Source organism: Setaria italica, chromosome III (assembly GCF_000263155.2).
Source record: "Setaria italica strain Yugu1 chromosome III, Setaria_italica_v2.0, whole genome shotgun sequence".
Lineage (NCBI taxonomy): Eukaryota > Viridiplantae > Streptophyta > Magnoliopsida > Poales > Poaceae > Setaria > Setaria italica.
Genome location: NC_028452.1, coordinates 4,844,731 through 4,863,176, shown reverse-complemented (window position 1 = coordinate 4,863,176; position 18,446 = coordinate 4,844,731). Strand labels below are relative to the sequence as shown.

General features: G+C 45.9%; 2 protein-coding genes and 1 long non-coding RNA gene across 3 annotated transcripts; 1 reads left to right on the top strand and 2 right to left on the bottom strand.

Annotated features, from left to right (window-relative positions):
• Window positions 1-854: 854 nt before the first annotated feature.
• Window positions 855-1,358, top strand: LOC101761594 (clumping factor A). The gene has a single exon (XM_004963408.1). The coding sequence runs from the start codon at window positions 855-857 to the stop codon at window positions 1,356-1,358; it is 504 nt and encodes a 167-aa protein (XP_004963465.1).
• A 1,536-nt stretch (window positions 1,359-2,894) lies between these two features.
• LOC111256799 lies at window positions 2,895-5,133 on the bottom strand. Its single transcript, XR_002677049.1, has 2 exons — window positions 3,232-5,133; window positions 2,895-3,127 (listed from the first exon to the last, which is right to left on the bottom strand). It is a non-coding gene; the product is annotated as an uncharacterized LOC111256799 (long non-coding RNA).
• Window positions 5,134-8,880: 3,747 nt separating this feature from the next.
• On the bottom strand, window positions 8,881-11,256 carry LOC101778753 (abscisic acid receptor PYL8). The gene is made up of 3 exons (XM_004960567.3): window positions 10,849-11,256; window positions 10,352-10,570; window positions 8,881-9,536 (listed from the first exon to the last, which is right to left on the bottom strand). Exons 1-3 carry the CDS (start codon window positions 11,029-11,031, stop codon window positions 9,321-9,323), a joined length of 618 nt encoding a protein of 205 aa, XP_004960624.1. The 5' UTR covers window positions 11,032-11,256; the 3' UTR covers window positions 8,881-9,320.
• Between the last annotated feature and the right edge of the window lie 7,190 nt (window positions 11,257-18,446).

The window sequence follows — 18,446 nt, the reverse complement described above, 5'->3', positions numbered from 1 at the left end:
GACATAGCAAAAATCCAAAGCCACCTCCCATTCCTTAAAAAAAAGGCCGCCTCCCAAGCATGGCGACTGCCAGCGCGCCACCAACCATGAGACGCGGCACGTGAGAGGAGGTCATAGGAGAGGGTGGATGGATCAGACTATGAGAGGAGTAGAGGCAGAGAGCACGATGATGAGAGATCGGATGTCCTAGCGGTGGCATGCTACTGGTGCGACTGTGTGGGAGGAAAGTCGAGAAAGAAGTTACAAGTTTGAAGCCATTTTTTAGCAGAACTAACATGTTACCGTAGACTAATTCTGAGTTTAAGTAACATTGCAAGGAAAAAAGAGCTAAAATAGTTAGTGAAACGATGACCCAGAAGGGATGATAAGTTTTTTAATGACACGTAAGGAATTTTGCTATATTCAGATAGCTATAGGGGCTACTGATCCCGTGTGCCAATCCGGTAGCCCTCCAAACTTTTTTAATGATTTTTTTCTTTTTTTCACAACTTTCCATTTTGAAAAATTATGATTTACTCACACATCCGCTGTCTTCACTGGTCGCGCTTGGTCGGACACTGGATTTTCAAAAGGTTGGCAAGGAACTCTCTCAGCGAATCACACGCTGACGCGCTTCTAGTCTCAGGTCGGCGCACTAGAGCGCACTACTAGCCGCTCGACCAAAAAAGATGGAACAAGATAACGTGACTCAGCCCGTAGCGCCAGTCTCCATCGCACGCCCGGCCAAATACGGCCTCCACCCATACAACACTCTGCGTTACCATCACGACGCTCTCACAGAACAGGAGCCACTCACCTACCACTTGTTACCATAGCTGACGCCGCCTCGATCTCATAGTGCGATCACAACAAAGATGGCCCGCAACGCCGCCGCCGCCGCCTGCTCGGCCGCCGTCCTCCTCCTAGCCGTGTCCGTCTACGCCGCCGGCGACACCACGGGTCCGCGGACGGCCGTGCAGGCGCCTGACCTCGCCGCCGGCGTGGAGGAAACACGCAGCCTGCTGCCGGTGCACCACGACGGTGACAAGGAGGTGGAGGAGGACATCAAGGCTGGGGGGCGTCGGGCCGCCTCGGCCGGCGACGTGGCAAGCTTGGCCACCGCTGGCGAGGAAGACAAGGAGGTTGGATCCGACTGGGGAGAGCCAAAGAAGCGGGACGACAAGAACGACTCCGATTCAGACTCTGATGACGATTCAGGTTCCGATTCAGACTCTGATTCTGACTCTGACTCAGATTCTGATGACGAGGAGGACCACAACTCGAAGAAAGGAAGCAAGAAGCACCCGGCTCCCTGGAGGAATGGAGCTTCGGGAGGTCAGCACGATGACAAGCAGCCTGAAATGGTAATCAAGATTTGAGCTTTCCTGCTTCTGCAAAGACGGACCATCGATCATGAACAATTAAGCGGGTCCACCAGTAGATGCCAAGCAAAGAGCTTTACATGTGTGTGATTAGATAATAGTCCGTAAGATGTAATCCTAAACATGCGTAGTTTTGCAACTTGTATCTTAATTATGAGCAGAATGTACCGTGTGTTCAGTTGCAAACCTGTCGATTCACACTTCAGCATGCTCCTGGTGCCATCTGCTGTTGTAAATCAGCAGAATATATGCTCAGGCTGCTCTGTTTCTTCCCTGTCATATCAATCTGCATGTGTTGGTCAATGGTCTTATATATTCAAACAAAAAAAAACTCCATTTTGCATCATCTGAGCAGATAGTGAATAAGTTAGAAACTAGTTAATAGGCCATGACATTGTTAAGAGAGCGATATTCTGAAGGAGCAAAGAGTCATGCCCAAATTAATTAGTCAAGCAGCATGCGGAGGAAACTATGCCTGTTGCCTTGCCATGCATCTTTGTTCTAGGTTCCTTCGATGATTGTCCATAATTGGCGTGTGGTTCTAGGAAGATGGTGTCAAATCCCAGGAGATGTATATATTTGTTCAAGCCAAATGCAATGTCCGTGCCATGCTAAGAATCCCAGGAAGTACTTTGTAAGTGCTATATATTTTTGTGTATTCCATGATGCACGCTGTGCTTTACGCTCATAGATGTAATAACTAAGAAGAGGTTCAACTATTTATCAGCTAGGAGAGTAAGTTTTCCAATGGAAGCCACTTTCAATGCAGTCGGGGAAATGATTACCAACAGATCTACATCTTTCTTGATTGACAAATGCTCGACGCCCAACAGCACAAGCTATGGAGGACCAGAGCATACAGAGCCTACAACGGCTACTCCGATGTGGCCGTGTTATCATTGAGGAGGCAGAGGGACGGCACATTACATACAAATCAAGCTATGGTAGAGCAACTGAACATACTGAGAAAGGAGGTTTACAGGGGTTATTACACCTTAGACAACTTCATAAGTCAAGACAGTAGTGAAGAAAAGGAGGCCAATTGATCATGGAGTGAGTCATTCTTTTTCCATGTCTAAATTCAACCCCGTCAAGCGTCTCTTTCTCTCCTCCAACAATACACATGGCAAGGAGGAGCTAGAAAAGGTTCTTCAAAATTTAAATAGCATCATCAGTGACATGAATGAGTTTGTTGCATTTCTGAAGAACCATTCTCCATTATACCAGTAACCTTACAGCATGCACCTCTTTCTTGACAAGCAAGTGCATGTTTGCTCGTCAAATGGAGATGGAAAGGGTGATGAGGTTTTCAGTGCAAACATATTCTTGTGCACAAAGTGTGGGCGCCCTACCAATAGTTGGCCCATCGGCTGCAGGAAAGAGCACCCTAGTTTCACATGTCTGCAACAATGAACGGGTGCGTGATCTATTTTCTCAAATTCTTTTGATCACGGAAGATGATTTGAAAGAGCAAATGCTAAATAATACCAAGAATAGCTGTGCAGTGAGCAAGTATCAAAGCATCTCTGATGGAAATAAAGCGCTGCTACTTATCATTGAATTGCCAAAGGATATCGACGAGGATACATGGAAAAACATATATTCAACTTATGTTGGTGGAATTGCCAGCGGTAGCAAAGTCATAATCACATGTCAATCTAGAAAAATCATTGAATTTGGTACCACACAAGCTCTTGTATTGAACCATCTAACCAGAGAAGCATTCTGGTATTTCTTCAAGGTGCTCACATTTGGCAGTACAGATCCTGAGGAACAACCAAAGTTGGCATCAATAGCCATGGAGATTGGCATGGAGATAAATGGGTCGTTCATGGGTGTAAACATAATTGGTGGCTTATTGAGATCTAACCTTAATGCTCAATTTTGGTCGAGAGCACTTAAATTTACAAGGCTCCATATACAAAGGAACACCTCCATGTTTGGTGAACATCCATGTGCCCTCATGCAAAAAAAAAAATAAGCCTACGATTTTTCAGAGAATGGCCAATGCTGAATTTTGACGATTTTTCAGAGAATGGCCAATGCTGAATTTTGTGTGGTCCATAATCAGTATCAAACAAATTCTGGTCACGAGGAAGTTCCCAATATAACATTTGAGGATATCCTAGTTGGAACTATGGAATGTAGAGGGAGAATCGAGGTCCTAGCATGAAGGTCCCAAATGCCACCATACAAGAACCACATTTTCAGCTGTGAGATACGAAAGTCATGCCGCACCACAATCAAGAAGCGCTCTGGGAAGAAGGCAACCTAAAAGGTTTGCTTTTCAGTGATTTTTGTTCGCCAGGTTTGGGACATCAAGTGACATCAAACTGAAATGAACTGCAATGTAGAGGGAGAATCAAGGTAAGGAGGTCTCGGATACTACCACACAAGAACCGCTCCTTCAGTTATGGGATTGGAAAGCTACCGCATATGGCAGCTAAGAAGGGCTCTCGGAAGAAGAGCAACTTGGAAAGTTTTCTTTTGTAAATTTTAATTGTCAGATTGATTCTAAGCATCAGCCAATGACTAACGTGACACTTTATTTCCTCTTGTACTTGCTTATTTGAAACCCTTTTTTCTCAAACATCATGTAACTGGAGCTTTTAGTTATAAATAAAGTAGGTTTTCCTTTAAAGGAAGCCTTCTATTATTTGACAAAGGTGTCTTTTGCATTGTATGTCTGTCAGACAAGCTAAGAATCTGTCTAGGGCACAGCTAGATTATGAGCATTCACCTGTTAATCATAACCAGAGAGCTGTGAGCTTTCCCCGAGAAATAATCCTCACCACATTTTTTTCCAAATAGGACCCACTCTTTTTTGCAGGCAAAGAGTTTTCTTTAACATGCTTGATACTATATACAAACCTGATAGAATTATACTTCACGATAAGAAATGCTAAAGGCTATCACTTTTGTGAATTCCTACATTTGAATCACGAAATAACTGTATTAGTTCAATAGCTACAGAGATTGAATGGTATAAGAGAGAAAAAGGTTGTTTCTGCAGGTAAGTAAACCAAGCTGTATCCCAGAAATCGTTTCATAAAAAGAAAAACTGTATCCCAGAAAGGCAGAAACCAGTAACTAGCCAAAAGCAACATCAGAAGTATGACTAATTTCAAAGTTCAGATAGCAAAGACTAAAACATTTTTTAAAAAAGAAATTGTAGAGTTCAGATCAATACCAAATTTAGGGGCTGCTTGGTTACCGGCCGTGGCGAGCCACGCCACAGCCTGTGGCGCCTGAACCAAGCAGCCCCTTAGGAACCTAGGTTTGGGTCATAGACTGACTAATGATTGATGCTCAAAAGCGAAAACATTAAAAGTTTGTGACAAGACTTAAACTTTGTGAGCTGCTGGACCTGAAACTCCAAGGAGAGTAATGATACATACAGTGGCCTGGTGACAATGGTTGCAGACTAGTAAAGGTTGTAAATTTGTCCTAGTAGCTCTCAGAACAACCAAGTTTATTATGTTAACTCGAGCAAGCACATAAAGGGCTGAGGAGAAACAAACAGTGGAGTGAGCCAAGGGATGAGGCATGAACCCGAATTCGCCGCAGGTGCTTGCTCATGACCTCAGAGTTGTCCTGCGCTCCTATCCTGATCGATTGCCGGTGGAAATGCCCTTGTACATGTCGAGCTTCTGGATGGCCCCGTGCAGCGACGGAGCGACCTGACCTTCTCCCTACCCGGGTCATTCCCATAGCAGTTAGTAGTTAGCAATGTGGCACGGAAAGAAGCTAGCAACAGGGGAGCCGAGAATGATACGTGCCTGGCATTGCCCGTGGAGTCCGCGATGCTGGCGCAGATCCGCCTGAGCTCGTCGACCTGATCGTCGCCTCGTCGGCGGCGAGCGCTCTACTGTTCTCGTTACGTGCTGCTTCTGGCCTTCAGGGGGTGCCCCGGAGGCGAGCGGGTCCAGCCCAGCGAGAGGTACCGCGCGAGCATCGGCGGCGGAGCATCCACCGGCCCCGTGCCCTGAGCGAGCCTGCTCCTCGACTAATCAAGCGGGGCGGGAGATTCCGGCCGCCGATTCGAGGTCGCGATTGGGGCGGAACTACGGGGGCCGCGGCGCAGGCGACGGCGGTGGCTGGCCGCGGCAAGCGGGTCACGGTTACCATTGTGTACCATCGTGGCTCCACTTAGCACACTTAGCGTGCGTTTGGTTCGGCACGACGTGGGTCGGGTTGGAACCAAACCTCTTTTGTGGGTTGGAGTGAACCTAGCTCGTGTTTAGATGAGAGGAAAGGAGAAGGATGGGTTAGATCGAGTCTTTTATTCGGTTGAATAGGTTGAGAGGGTTGGGATGGATGTTCTTTTAACACCGTTAGTTGTGGGTCCCATTTGTCAACTGCAGGATCCACCTATCATCCTTCTCTTTTTTTCCCTCACTTCCTCTTCTATCTTCTTCCTCCTCCCCACACGGCCTCCTCCCGCGCCGCCAGGCTGCAGCTCCTCCCCGGCACCCTGCCTCCTCCTGGCGCCGCCCGGCTGTAGCTCCTTCACGGCGCCACCGGTCGCCTCCCTGCACCGTCCGTGCGGATCGAGTGCGTTTGCTCGTTTCGGAGAGACGCACTCGACCCGCATTTAGAAGGAATATTTCTTTACTGGGTCCGATCCAATCCCCATCAACCAAACACACGTTGAAATGGGTCGAACCCCGTTCCAACCCACTCCGACCCGGCTGGGCCCAATAAAAAAATTATTTCTGTCGCTCGCTCGCCTCAGATATTTCGGCCCGGGCGTCTGTTATCTTCGAAATTTCATCACTCAGTTGAGATTTCTAAATATCACTCATTTCTAAACACAACCTAATTTCATTCGGTTTCTGATGGTTGGTTGGACTTGTTTTGATATCCTCCTTGCAGCAGGTTGTGCGGTTGTTATTTTCCTCTCTGAGGGGGCGTTTGGTTCCTTTATTTATTTTTAGCACGTGTCACATCGAATATTTAGATACTAATTAGGAGTATTAAACGTAGACTATTTACAAAACTCATTACATAAGTGGAGGCTAAACGGCGAAACGAATCTATTAAGCCTAATTAATCCATCATTAGCAAATGTTTATTGTAGCAACACATTGTCAAATTATGGACTAATTAGATTTAATAGATTCGTCTCGCCGTTTAGCCTCTACTTATGTAATGGGTTTTGTAAATAGTCTACATTTAATACTTCTAATTAGTATCTAAATATTCGATGTGACGGGTGCTAAAAATAAGTAAACGTAACCAAACGGGGCTGAGTGTATGTGGGTGGGCTGTATCTATTTGATTTTCCCGGCCCATTTCTTCTCTGATTTTCTCTTTATTATCGGGTTTGTTTTGTTCTCATTTGAATCTGTTGCCCACTTACTTGCACTCTGTTAGAGCTGACGGGATAAACTCCGAGTTTCGATACGCCAGCAGTAAGACAATAACGCGGTAACGCAGAAAACATGAGCACAAGATGACACGGGACGGTACAATGCAGCACAGTGATCATGCAAATGAGAAAGTTACGAGGCAGAAGAAAAATTCTGGCTATAGGAGGTAGATTCCCCAAGTCCCTTTAACTGGCAGCAGCAAACAGGACACAACTTTTACCCCACACAAAGCAAAGATTAGAGATCCATGTAGAAAACTGGTCGTAGACCCCATCATGGCGTCGTCGTCTTTCTCCCAACGAGTGGGATCGGCGCATCCGCGCGTAGGCCCTACCCACGCAGCTACCACCCACCAGGCACCAGCAGAGCATCGCGCCTTGACGGAAATGGCAAATCGGGCCCTTGCTATTCCTGCCATCCCGAGCCTGATCATAGATGCAAGCAATAATGCACGTCCTTTGAAAAGTCTAGCGCCCCACTCGGTCCGTACATGGGGATGGTGACGGGAGCAAAGGCACGGTCCCAGTGTGATAATCACCCTCCTCGTCGCACCTTTACTGCCAAAGCGTGCCACAAGCTTGCAAGGTACTCGTACGAGTTTGGTCGGCAAGGTCCAAGTCTAGAGGCCATCTCGTCAGCGTCAGAAAAGGCAACGCGGAGCGGGAGCCGGCGGGCGCACGGGCGGCAGCGTGTGATGACCTTATCCGGGAAGACCACCGCCCGCGTGCCCGCGCTCCGTTCCAGCACCGCTTGGCATGGTTCCCTCCTTATCAGAAAACACATGGCTCACCGGAGGTTCAGATCGCAGTGGAGGGGACGACGACAAAACATCGTCAAGGTCGGCAAGTCGGCAATGGCATGGCGCGCCCTCTGCTCCGATCCCTCTCCGTAGTTTCAGGCTAGCCACAAGAAAACGGCGGCGATGATGCCGCCGTGCCATCCGACGCGGGTGTCAGCGCGGACCCAACAGGCGACGGCGAGGCCAATGGATAAGCGGATAAGGTAAACAACTGCACTGCACGGCGATGGTTTTGTTTTCATAATGCGCCCGAGGGGATTTTGCACCAAACATTTCTTTCCCCCGTAGCCACGCTAAACCTGCCGCGGAAGAGAAGTCAAATTCATGTGTTTTTGAATTTGAAACACCCTTCATTTCTCACATGTTCCATTCCACCCTTGACTAATATTCACGGAAGCGGCAAACAAAACTCTACTGTTCCTGTCGTTTGAACGCAACGGATAACGCAAGTATGGGGACAAAATTAAAAAAAAGCTAAAACCGTCATGGCAGCATGAAGTCATGGAGGTAGGAGCAAGTCACCATCCCCCTCGCCGGACAGCTAATGCAACACCAACACTTTGCGCATTGTTTGGTCCGGCATGGCCTCTCCCCTCTTTTCTAGAAGCCGTTCCAAGAGCTTTCTGGCAGCGACAGTGACGCCTTTCGGTTTCGTGTTCGGGAAGAGGATTAGCAACTTGCCCTCTGGCAATTAGTGATAAACAGAGCGGACGATTAAGAGGTGGCGACACTTGCTGGAGAAAAGGCACGGAAGCATTGGCATGATGGACTTCTCATCCTGGTCAGGATTCAGTTGCCGTCATGGATGAGGTTGGCAATCGGCATCCTGGCTTTCCGCACGGAAACTCGGATATTTTCTCACTAGTTCTGTTGTCCAGCACAAGCCCAAGAATTGAATTCCCTTCTGTTCTACAAGAATTCAAGGTCTAGTCCAACAACAGTTGAATCGATATGACTTGTAGTCATGAGAGCACACCACGGAACTAAAGTGGTGTTTGGATCACATTGGATATTCGGATACTAATTAGAAGGATTAAACATGAGCTAATTACAAAACTAATTACACAGATGGAGTCTAATTTGCGAGACGAATATATTTAGACTAATTAATCCATCATTAGCAAATGGTTACTGTAGCACCACATCATGAACTAATTAGGCTTAATAGATTCATCTTGCGAATTAGACTCCATCTATGTAATTAGTTTTCTAATTAGACTATGTTAAATACTCCTAATTAGTGGATGTTTTAGACTATGTTAAATACTCCTAATTAGACCTAATTAGTGGATGTTTGTGACAGGTGCTAAAAGAACCATCTAGTTCACATCCCAATAGCATTAGAGGATAAACAAACATATGGTGCATATAATACAGCGCATTTCGAACATCAAACCCGAATCGAAGGTCCCAAGACTCCAAGCCCTAAGTGTCAGTGGAAAAGAAGTGTATCTATCCAAGAACACCAGTATAGTAGCCATCTTAAAATGCAGAAAAAAGGATAGATCTCCATGCACCAAAGAGGCAAAAACCGCTCCATGCTTCCCTAATTTCTACACATAATAGCAGTATGCATACATGTCCATGAGGTATCTAGGTGCAGTTCCTAAAGGCTAAACCATCACTAACATACAAGCTACTATAGATATTTGGTCCTACATACCGCTAGCGCTTCCAAGTTCCAAGAGACATACACGCGGAAGACAATGGGAAACTACCAGTCTCAAAAAGATTCAACTCTCCAGCCATCCTTTGAAGCTTCTTATTCCTTGCGTCTCTGTACCAGCGTTAATGTTCGAGCGGTGATGTAGGAGATTGAACTGCTAGCCGCTCGGATACCTCTGCGAGAGACGTGAGGTTGCACTTGATCACGGCCTCGACAAAGTAGCATGTCTCATCCTTTGTGTTGCCGTCTGGCACATCGACCACAAAGGACTCAATGACAAGCGTCCCTGGCCTCCCGTCAATGCTCTCTGGGTGAACTGTTATGATGGATGAGTAGTTCTGAAGAAGTGGCAACACAGCTCATCAGTATGGATCAAAGAATATGCTTTAAGCAGGCGTAAAGATCCTAAGTGCAGACATGTGCATGCATGAACGAAGCATTTGCTTCACAATGAAGGGATAGCAGCAAGCTCATCAAAATTTTACATTGCAAACTATTGATCCTAGGACTAGATGAAGAACGAGGAAGTAGTGACAGAGCCTAAGATATGTCCTTCAATGCTACCTGATAACAAGTAAAAACAGTACAGCTGACGAATGACGATCATATGTTTCTGGGTGGCTAAACAATCATGAGAAACAAGGCAAAAATAGTTGAATGGCTTATCTCATTTTAACTGATAAGTAAATCAGTGATGATCTGTTATTAAGAAGATAATTACTTCATTGCAACAGATGACACATGCAGAAACAACTACTTAGCCTGTTTTAATTTAGCGCCAAGAACTTTCAGTATTTAGCTCAAAATGAATACTAAATCATAAGGATTTGGATCCCAATCCAAACTTCCAAACAAGCCTAAGATGCTATCTAACCTGTCACAACCCGTAACGCTGACAAAAGTCAGAACAAGGAAGATTTCTAATATCGGAAGCACACCGAATGTATTTCGTTCAGAACACCCAGTGATCACTGTGGGTACCAGACTTGCAATACTGTCTAGTATCTTGCAGCGAAGTGGTAACGAAACAAGCGAGCATAATTTCCCAAACGAGGGAAAAAAAATGCTACAGTAACAAGCAAGCAGAGCACATGTGAAAACAGGGCATGTGCAGGAAAGCAATCAACGTTCAAGCCACAGCAGCAGAACGGACCTGGAGGCGGTGGTCGCCGCCGACGAACTTGACGCCGAGTATGTGCTCGTCGTCGTCGAGCTGCTCGAGCCTCTCGGTGCTGGTGGTCGCCGGCAGGCCGGTCTTGACGTTGACCTCGCGGAGGCTGCCGATCTCGAGCTGGTCCCCGCGCACGACGCAGCGGCTGACGAACGGCTTGTACCGCTGCGGCTGGTCGAAGCTCCGCACCAGCTCCCACACCTGCGATCGATCGCCGCATCAGCACCAACCATGGCAGTCGGCCGGCCGGAACGGAGCATGCGGAATTCGCACGCTTCCATTTGGGCGACGCGAGCAATTGCACAGAGAGACACCCAGAGAACCCATCGATCGGAGAAGGACGCATCGGGAATTGAACAAGGAACTCCAGATCCGGGAGGAACACCAGATGTTGCCTACAGCCTAGCATAGTAGTACTTTGTATCCAACCACCACCGCGAGAAGGGAAGGAGGAGGAGAGGGGATGGAACGGAGCTTACGAGGTGGACGGGCGCCTTGATGTGCTTGACGAGGGTGGAGGTGCACTGGTGGTCGGCGGGCGCGTGGCGGTGCAGGCGCCGGACGTGGTCGGCCTCCCCTCCGCCGTTGGCCACCGCTGCCGGGTCGCCCGCTCCCAGCCTCGCGGCCCCCCGCGCCGCGCCGCCGCCGACCAGGCCCACCATCTCGGCACTCCCTCCTCCTCCTCAGCCGCGGCTCCGATCGGCGGTCGCCTCGCGTCGCCTGTCCCTCTCCAGCGGCTCGCCCGCTTCTTCGCTCGCTCGCCTGGCTTCTTCGCTCGAGCACTACCTGGCTTCTTCGCTCGCTCGCCTGGATGATGATGATGAGAGAGAGAGAGAGAGAGAGAGAGAGAGAGGGTTGGGTTAATCGGTTTGGTTGGTCTGCTTCCTAGCACGAGCCGGCGGCGGGTACAAAAATCTGGGGGCGGAAGAGGTGGGGGCGCGGCGGGGCCCGCCCAAGAGTTATCCATGCGCGGGCCCCGAGGCCGGGGAGGGAAGGAGTATCAGTGCGTGCGCTGGGTCCATGGACCACGGCGCCACCACCGGTCCACGGGGTCGGGGAGGGGGGCTGGGCTAGGCGGCGGCCATAGGGCTGACCTGACCCGGCCGACGGATATTTTGGTCTCCTCGGCGCGGTCGGTGCGTAACGGAAAATATCTTCAACCACTGCCTATCTCGCAGTACTGCTCACGATGGGTACTGCCGTAGTATTATATGAGAAATATATTATAATTTTGCCAGTGCGGTTGTACGCATGAGAAATGGCATTGGGCCATTGTTAAGTGTGAGTTTTCGCACAAATTATATGTTCATATCGTCTAATCACCAACTAGATGGTGGGCACCATCTTTACAGTTTGATTAGAGCTTGTCGCTTTTTAAAATTTGATGGTTAGAAGAGTTATTGTAGAAATGTACAACTCCTTTTTCAAAAATGGTAGGGGACCTAAGAACACGATAGCCCTTGATAGCTATTCTACGTCTGCGGAACACGATAGTCCGCTTGTACTTTTTCAAACTTTGGATTATGTCGCGGATATATTTTTAAGATACATTTTTCCGTTTTCGTATATCCTGTATAATTATTTTTATAGCCTTGGAGCACCCTACGAAGACGCGGTGCACCGCCCTGGTGGGGTCCTTTATATTTTTCTACCATATCTACTGGACCTGCCATCCGGCCAAAGCCTGGTTACCGCACCGCCGACTGCCTGCATTTAGTCGGCCCCTGACGGTGACACGTCGGACCAGCAACTGTACCCCACTTGTCATCGGAGCGTGCCCCTACCACCTTGCGTCCCCACCAGCAACCCGACGCCTGCGCTTTTTCTAAAAGCTGGTCACCGGCCGACGGTGGCGTGCCATTGGACACTTGCGCTGCACTCGCTGTCAGGTGGGCCCCGAGCGGCCGGAATTATGCGCGCCCCACACGGGATGGTGGTTGCGGGGGTCCTGGCTGTCCTGCTGGACCTGGGCTGGCTTCCGCGTCGCGGTCGGTGCTGCACCTCGACACGGCAGGGGCGGTGAGCTCACGGTGACGTCAGCACTCCTTCTCGTGAGAAATGGCCAATGGGACGGCGCGCTATCGATTTGTTTGACAGAAAAGAAAAGAAAAAAGAAAACGCCATGAAAGATGTGTTTGTGTTTATTGGTGGCCTCTCGATCCAGATCTTGATTTCCTCATTTGTATTGCGCGACAAAAAGAACTTCTCCGGATGGTCTTGGACTGGTGCACCGCAAATATGCAATAATAATGTATGGCTCTGATCGAAAGCACTTCGAAAATTGCACGACAAGATGCTATTTTGCTCTCTCTAATAACCTCCAACAGGTTCTAGAGCGCTTAACCTTTCGACTCCACAAAAGCACCAGTGGCCAACGGCCAAGACTAGACTTGAAATTTTCTCTTTTGCGATATAATCCTATATGCATTTACTGAATATATAGTGTTTGGTTCACGGCTATTATTTCTATGTTGTTTCGATTTTATAGATTGCATATGTTTTTTTCCCTCTTGAGCACTTATAGCATCTTCGAATAAATCATATAAAGCCACCGCAATACCTCAATGCAAGTGTGGCCTAAACTACATATGGCCCCACAAAATGGCGGGTGTGGCAGCGATAAGATAGTTGTGGGTGATAAAGTGGTCGGTCCTAAGGTGGTGCAACGAAATAGTTTGTTGTGGCGGCAACTAGCTCTAAGATATATGGTTGGTTTTTCACCTCAACATGACAATTTTAACCTCATATCAGTTTTTAATGAACAATAAAGTGTGGCCGTGGATGCTACACTTTTATTTCTTCAAAATGTGTTCTCTATTTTTTAAAAAAAGAAAACGATCCACGGATCCTCTGTAACTGTATATTTACCAACATGCGTTTTAGACCTCTTGGCTCTCGCTGGAATAAAGCACTTGAGATGGACATGCCAAAATGTTTTTTTTATGGTTTTTGGCTCTATACAGCTCTAGAATTCTTGACATTTTGATTAGTCAAAAGCACCAGGGATGATGGCAAGTTTCTTTTTTTTTTTCTAGAAATAAGTATGAGTGATTATTCAGTTAGTATTTTCCCTGTTATGAAGAGAAATTACTACCTCCATTCTTATAAATAATGAATATTATTCGAAACAAGTTAATTAGTTTAAAAATAAATTAATATAGTTAATTTATTCTAAACTTCATATAGTTAAAGGTACAGGACGGAGGAGTACCTTACAGCGTACAACTAGGTACGTTTCCACTCTTCTTTTCCTATGGAAAATAAACAAAAAAAAATGTGAGGATGCTCCCTGTTGCTCTTGCTCCATCATGCACGCCTTGCTGCGGCAACGAGATCCAGATCCAGCTAGCAACCAGTGCCGCGCGCCATTATGTGCTTGTGCTCCATCCATCGGTCGTTTGTCATTGCTTGCTTGACAATAAAAGCAAGGTACACACCGTATTTTCTCCGTGAGAAGAAAAACAAAAGAATGATAAGGCTGTATCTGTATGGCTGAAAGGTAGACCGGTTGGTCGGCCACTATTCCTGTGGTCAGAAGGTACGTTACCTGTCTCTCCGGAGGCCACCACTCATGAGTCATGAGCTGCATTGGCAGGATATCGATGGGTGGTACGTGATCGTTGCCTGACCTATGGTGTTCATATTTGCGTATACGCTTTTGTGGAGTAAGTGTGAAGCCGTGCATGGCGTTGTCTTTGATCAAACCAAGTGCAATTTTCAGATATTCGTTGGATTAGGATTAGGTCTTTAACAGTTTGAGAAAAAGTAAAACATCTAGAAAAGTGCACGTCGTTTTTTTTTTGGCTGTGCGGGAAGTTCAAATTTTGATTGTGGGCTCTGGTCATCTATTAAAACTTTGGAGAGAGAAAAGGATCATAATGACTTCGAAGGCGACGTCAAGAGTTATTTTTCAGTTTGATCTACACATTAAGGACAAGCTTGAGAGTTGAGGGTGGTAGGTTAGGCATGCGGTTCTGGTTGGTTAGTTATAGTCATCCTTTTTGTTCATTTTTTTAGATTAAGGATAAAAATGGTTTGTATAGCTTGTTTGGCAATCCAATAAGAAATTTTATTTCTTTTCTTTGTAAATATTGTTTTTTCATTGTATTCAGTTTGGGTTCTATGCTCTTCTACTTTGAGTATTACTTTTGCTATATGGACTGTTCATTTGTTTGAAGATTGTCTTTACTTAAAATATTGACATGTTGGTCTCCTGTGTATATAGGAAAAAGGACAAATTTATTTAGAGCATGGGTATGCATCAAGAGTGCCCTAGGGTTTATCACTTTGTTTCTTCTTTTCCGAATAGGTTGCTGGTGGATTATTTCTAGGATTGATGAGCAATATAATGGTTGTATTTAGACAAGTAATTGTTTGTATAATTAATTACTAGAACGATATACATTTACTAATGTGAAGAAAGTAACTTTGTTACGATTGTTGCAGCTAGCTGTCCAGAATTGAAACTTTGTTAACGTTCTCATTAATCAGAGTCAAGACTCTGACAAAAGCACGGTTATTTTGGTTTGGATTGCTGTAAACATGGCGCCATCCTGCGACATCATCTGTCTCAAGGAGTCAAAAGAAGAAGGGGGCAGGCAGGCAGCCCATTGAAAGCAACAGGGGGCCGGGCCCCTTACCTGCCTGATGCCTCGGCATATTCCAGTTTAGGCATATGCTGGTGCCTGGTGGTGGCAAAACGGGTATTTTCTTGTCACAACCCAGGCCATTTGGTTCCAGAGCATCCCGTGGGCCTCTTAAAGCAGGCTGTTGTATTGTTTCTCACGAAACAGTTAAGAATTTCGAAGCTGCCAACTCGAATTTGGTTTGAACTTTTTTTAGGAAAACTTCAAACTGGAAAAAGTTTAGTAAATATACCCAGCTTTGAATACTAATTCCCAATCGAAGCACAACAGATGTTGGCAGTGTTAAACTGACAACCTTCACTAATGGTGTGCATAGCGCGTTAGCGCTTGTGGTTGGCGCCACGGCCGCATCAACAACACCATTCACCAGAACTATGAGCGTAACAATATGCTTCGTCGATTGCACACACTTAGTCATCAAGTCTTGTGTGGTACCCGCCGCATTGGGCCAGATTTTACTTGCTTCGGCCTTTCACAAGAACGGGACTAGTAACCTCTGTCTCAATCACACGGTAAAGGAACGCACCGGCCCATGCATGCACGGCTCGATTAGGAATGCTTTTTCGGGCCTTTTCAAGTCTGTCCATGAGTGGGCCAGGCCTAAAATGCTCTCAGTTCATGTGAGCTGGGCCGTGGGCCATGCATATCTGAAGGTCATTTTTCCGTCATCGGTAAACGACGCCATGTTTGGGGTGTTATCTCAAGTCCTAGGTCATAATCATGGCTGCTGCAAATGGTGAAAGTTATGCTTCTATCTCAGACACTAAATATTTTCTATTTAAGACTAATTGGACAAAAATTCCTTTTACCTTCGAATATAATATCTACAATTTTGTAAAGACTTCTAGATTCACTATGAAAAATACTTTCACTGTAATAACTTTTTATGTCTAAGATAATATATTTTTTAAGATATTCCTAGTCAAAATGACATATTAAATCATGCATATGTCATGACTTCCCCCCACCATAAAAATCATTTCAAAGTCTTCATTTAGCACCCACTAAAACTTTTATTACTACGAAACAACGGAATATTTCCTACTATTCGCCCCCGTTTTTTTACTACTAATAATGCACAATTTTTAGAAATTTGTATGGATTGACGCAACTCCTTTTTTAAGGATGGATTTTCAGTAACTTAGGCCATGTTTGGTCTACCCTAACTAAAATTTAGCTAACTAATGGCTAAAGATTTTTATTAGCTAGCTAATCTTTTAGATAGAGGTGTTTGGATGTTGTTGAGAATAATTGACTATAGTATCCTTCTTTAATTGCACATGTTCTTTATTACGGGGGTGGTAGTGTGTTATTTCGTTGAACAGTTAGGGGCACGTTGGTCTTTTAGCTTAGTTAGCTGGGTTCCACCAGTTAGCGGGATAGTTGGTTTCTCATTAGTTAGGAGTGCATGAGCTGCTTAAATTTAGCTTAGCTAAATATTAGCTGGTAGTAATTTTGATAGTATATGCTGAATTGTCTGATACAATACTTGATGCTCCTTGCTACGCTATGTAGTGGCAGTACCCTAACAGATTAATGAATGATGATACAGTGCCTTCTCTTTACTGACCAGAGGCTTGTTCCTTGTGTTCCCTCTCAGATGAGCCAAAAGAGAAAAAGACACCTACGATTGCGGCTTTAATCTTGGGATACGGGACTGTGGGAACAGGCGAGTAGTCCTCAATCGCCCAAGGCGCCTTTACGGCCGAGCCCATGCAGGCGAGACGAGCATAGATCTGCCTGCACTTTTGACCAGACCGACGCCGGAAATGGAGCTCGGAAATTGATCGGCTGTGTTGGTTTCATTTTTGCCACATCAAATGTTGGTTTCAACGAGCCCAAGATGATTAGCATTTTATCTTCCCACTTTCTGTGCACTTTCAAATGTTGGCGGCATGCATTGGACAAACAGAGCAGGAATCTGTTGAAAATATAGTACTACCCCAAAAAAAAGAAAGAAAGAAAGCTTTGCTAGAGGTCTGCTCGACCTTGCCTACATTTTGACTCGGTTGTAGCCCAAATCGCCACAACATCGACACACTGTCATTGTCCTTGTGTTCCTGGGCTAACTAACATTCATGCGTGTTAAGAAAAAATCACTCACTTACAGCTGCAAATACTCCGTTGCTCCTCAGATCATCCATACTCGATATCTTCTCAAAATAAGGGCGACTAAGAAGGCCATGCGACCATCACGCCAAAGTTTTTTTTTTAGGGTCAACGGGGGGAGATCCCCACCTGATTTCATTGCTGGGGCCTTCAAGTCTTTATACTTCTGTTTTCAGCAGAGAAAACTAAGGAGAAGGGAGGGGTTTCAGTTACATGTTGTTGTACATTGAGCTAAACAGAGAACACCATGCTTCAGCTACGATCTGATCTTCTTGCTTGAAACGTTGGCTCCAAAGGCGAGCTTCATCTCTGCAAGATAGACAGAACCTTGAGTGAGACGGCCGGGTTTGTTGGAACACAAGATCATTCCTTTGGAGGAATCCAGGGACATGGTAACATGCGGTTCGGATTATGTCTCGGATGCAATCAAAAGCTAAAAACCGTAGATCGCGTGTTCCGGCCTTTTTCTTAAGTTTTTGCTTCAACTCGCTCGCTCGCTCCCTCACTTCCCCTGGAGAGGAGCATCTTTTGCTTTTCTTGTCTCTCCCTTTCCCTCCTCTTTGTTTCTGTTTTGTCCCAGCTCCAAGCCCAACAATTATGGCCTACTTAATCATGTCCACGTCCCACACTACTGAAACACAGGGAATGTAGAGCCTAGTAACAGCATAAACATGTTGGAATGTAAAGATGCCCCCTCTGAGGTGTGAACTCTGAAATTAGAGGGTTCCTTTTGTCTTAGGAAAGGTGCCAAAACTACAACTTGAGCTTAATTAGTACTTATTTTGTTAATTAACATAGCAATTTCTAGTTCAAACAATGGCAGTATGGCACCTCTCTAAGAACAGTAATAATAAAGCACATGGAATTGGAGGATGGTTCAAACAAGAAAGTTATATTACAATAAGATGACTGAATGAGGCTCTCATCGCCAGATGAGCCATCAGGTCACTTGGGTTCGATCCTAAAAATCAAGCACCACGTGCTCCATGGGAAGGTTTAATTTCCCCATGAGTACCTTTGTAGTATGTACCAATACCCATCGAATAACTGAATGCTGGTTCATATTTGTATGAATTAAATTAGATTGATTTTGAACCTTAACTTTTTGTGACAAAGTGTATCAATACATGAAGTATGTATGAATTGAGATCAGGAGCACGCTCACATAAAAACCTTTCATTTCTATTGGCAAGGGATTGCCAACATTTCTAGTACATTTGGAAGTACTATATCTTTCCTTTATCAGGTTTATTTTTTCAGCCGGAACAGCTCCTGCGTCATTTTATCTTGCAGAGGATGCAGACTAGACATGTTGCAGGGCA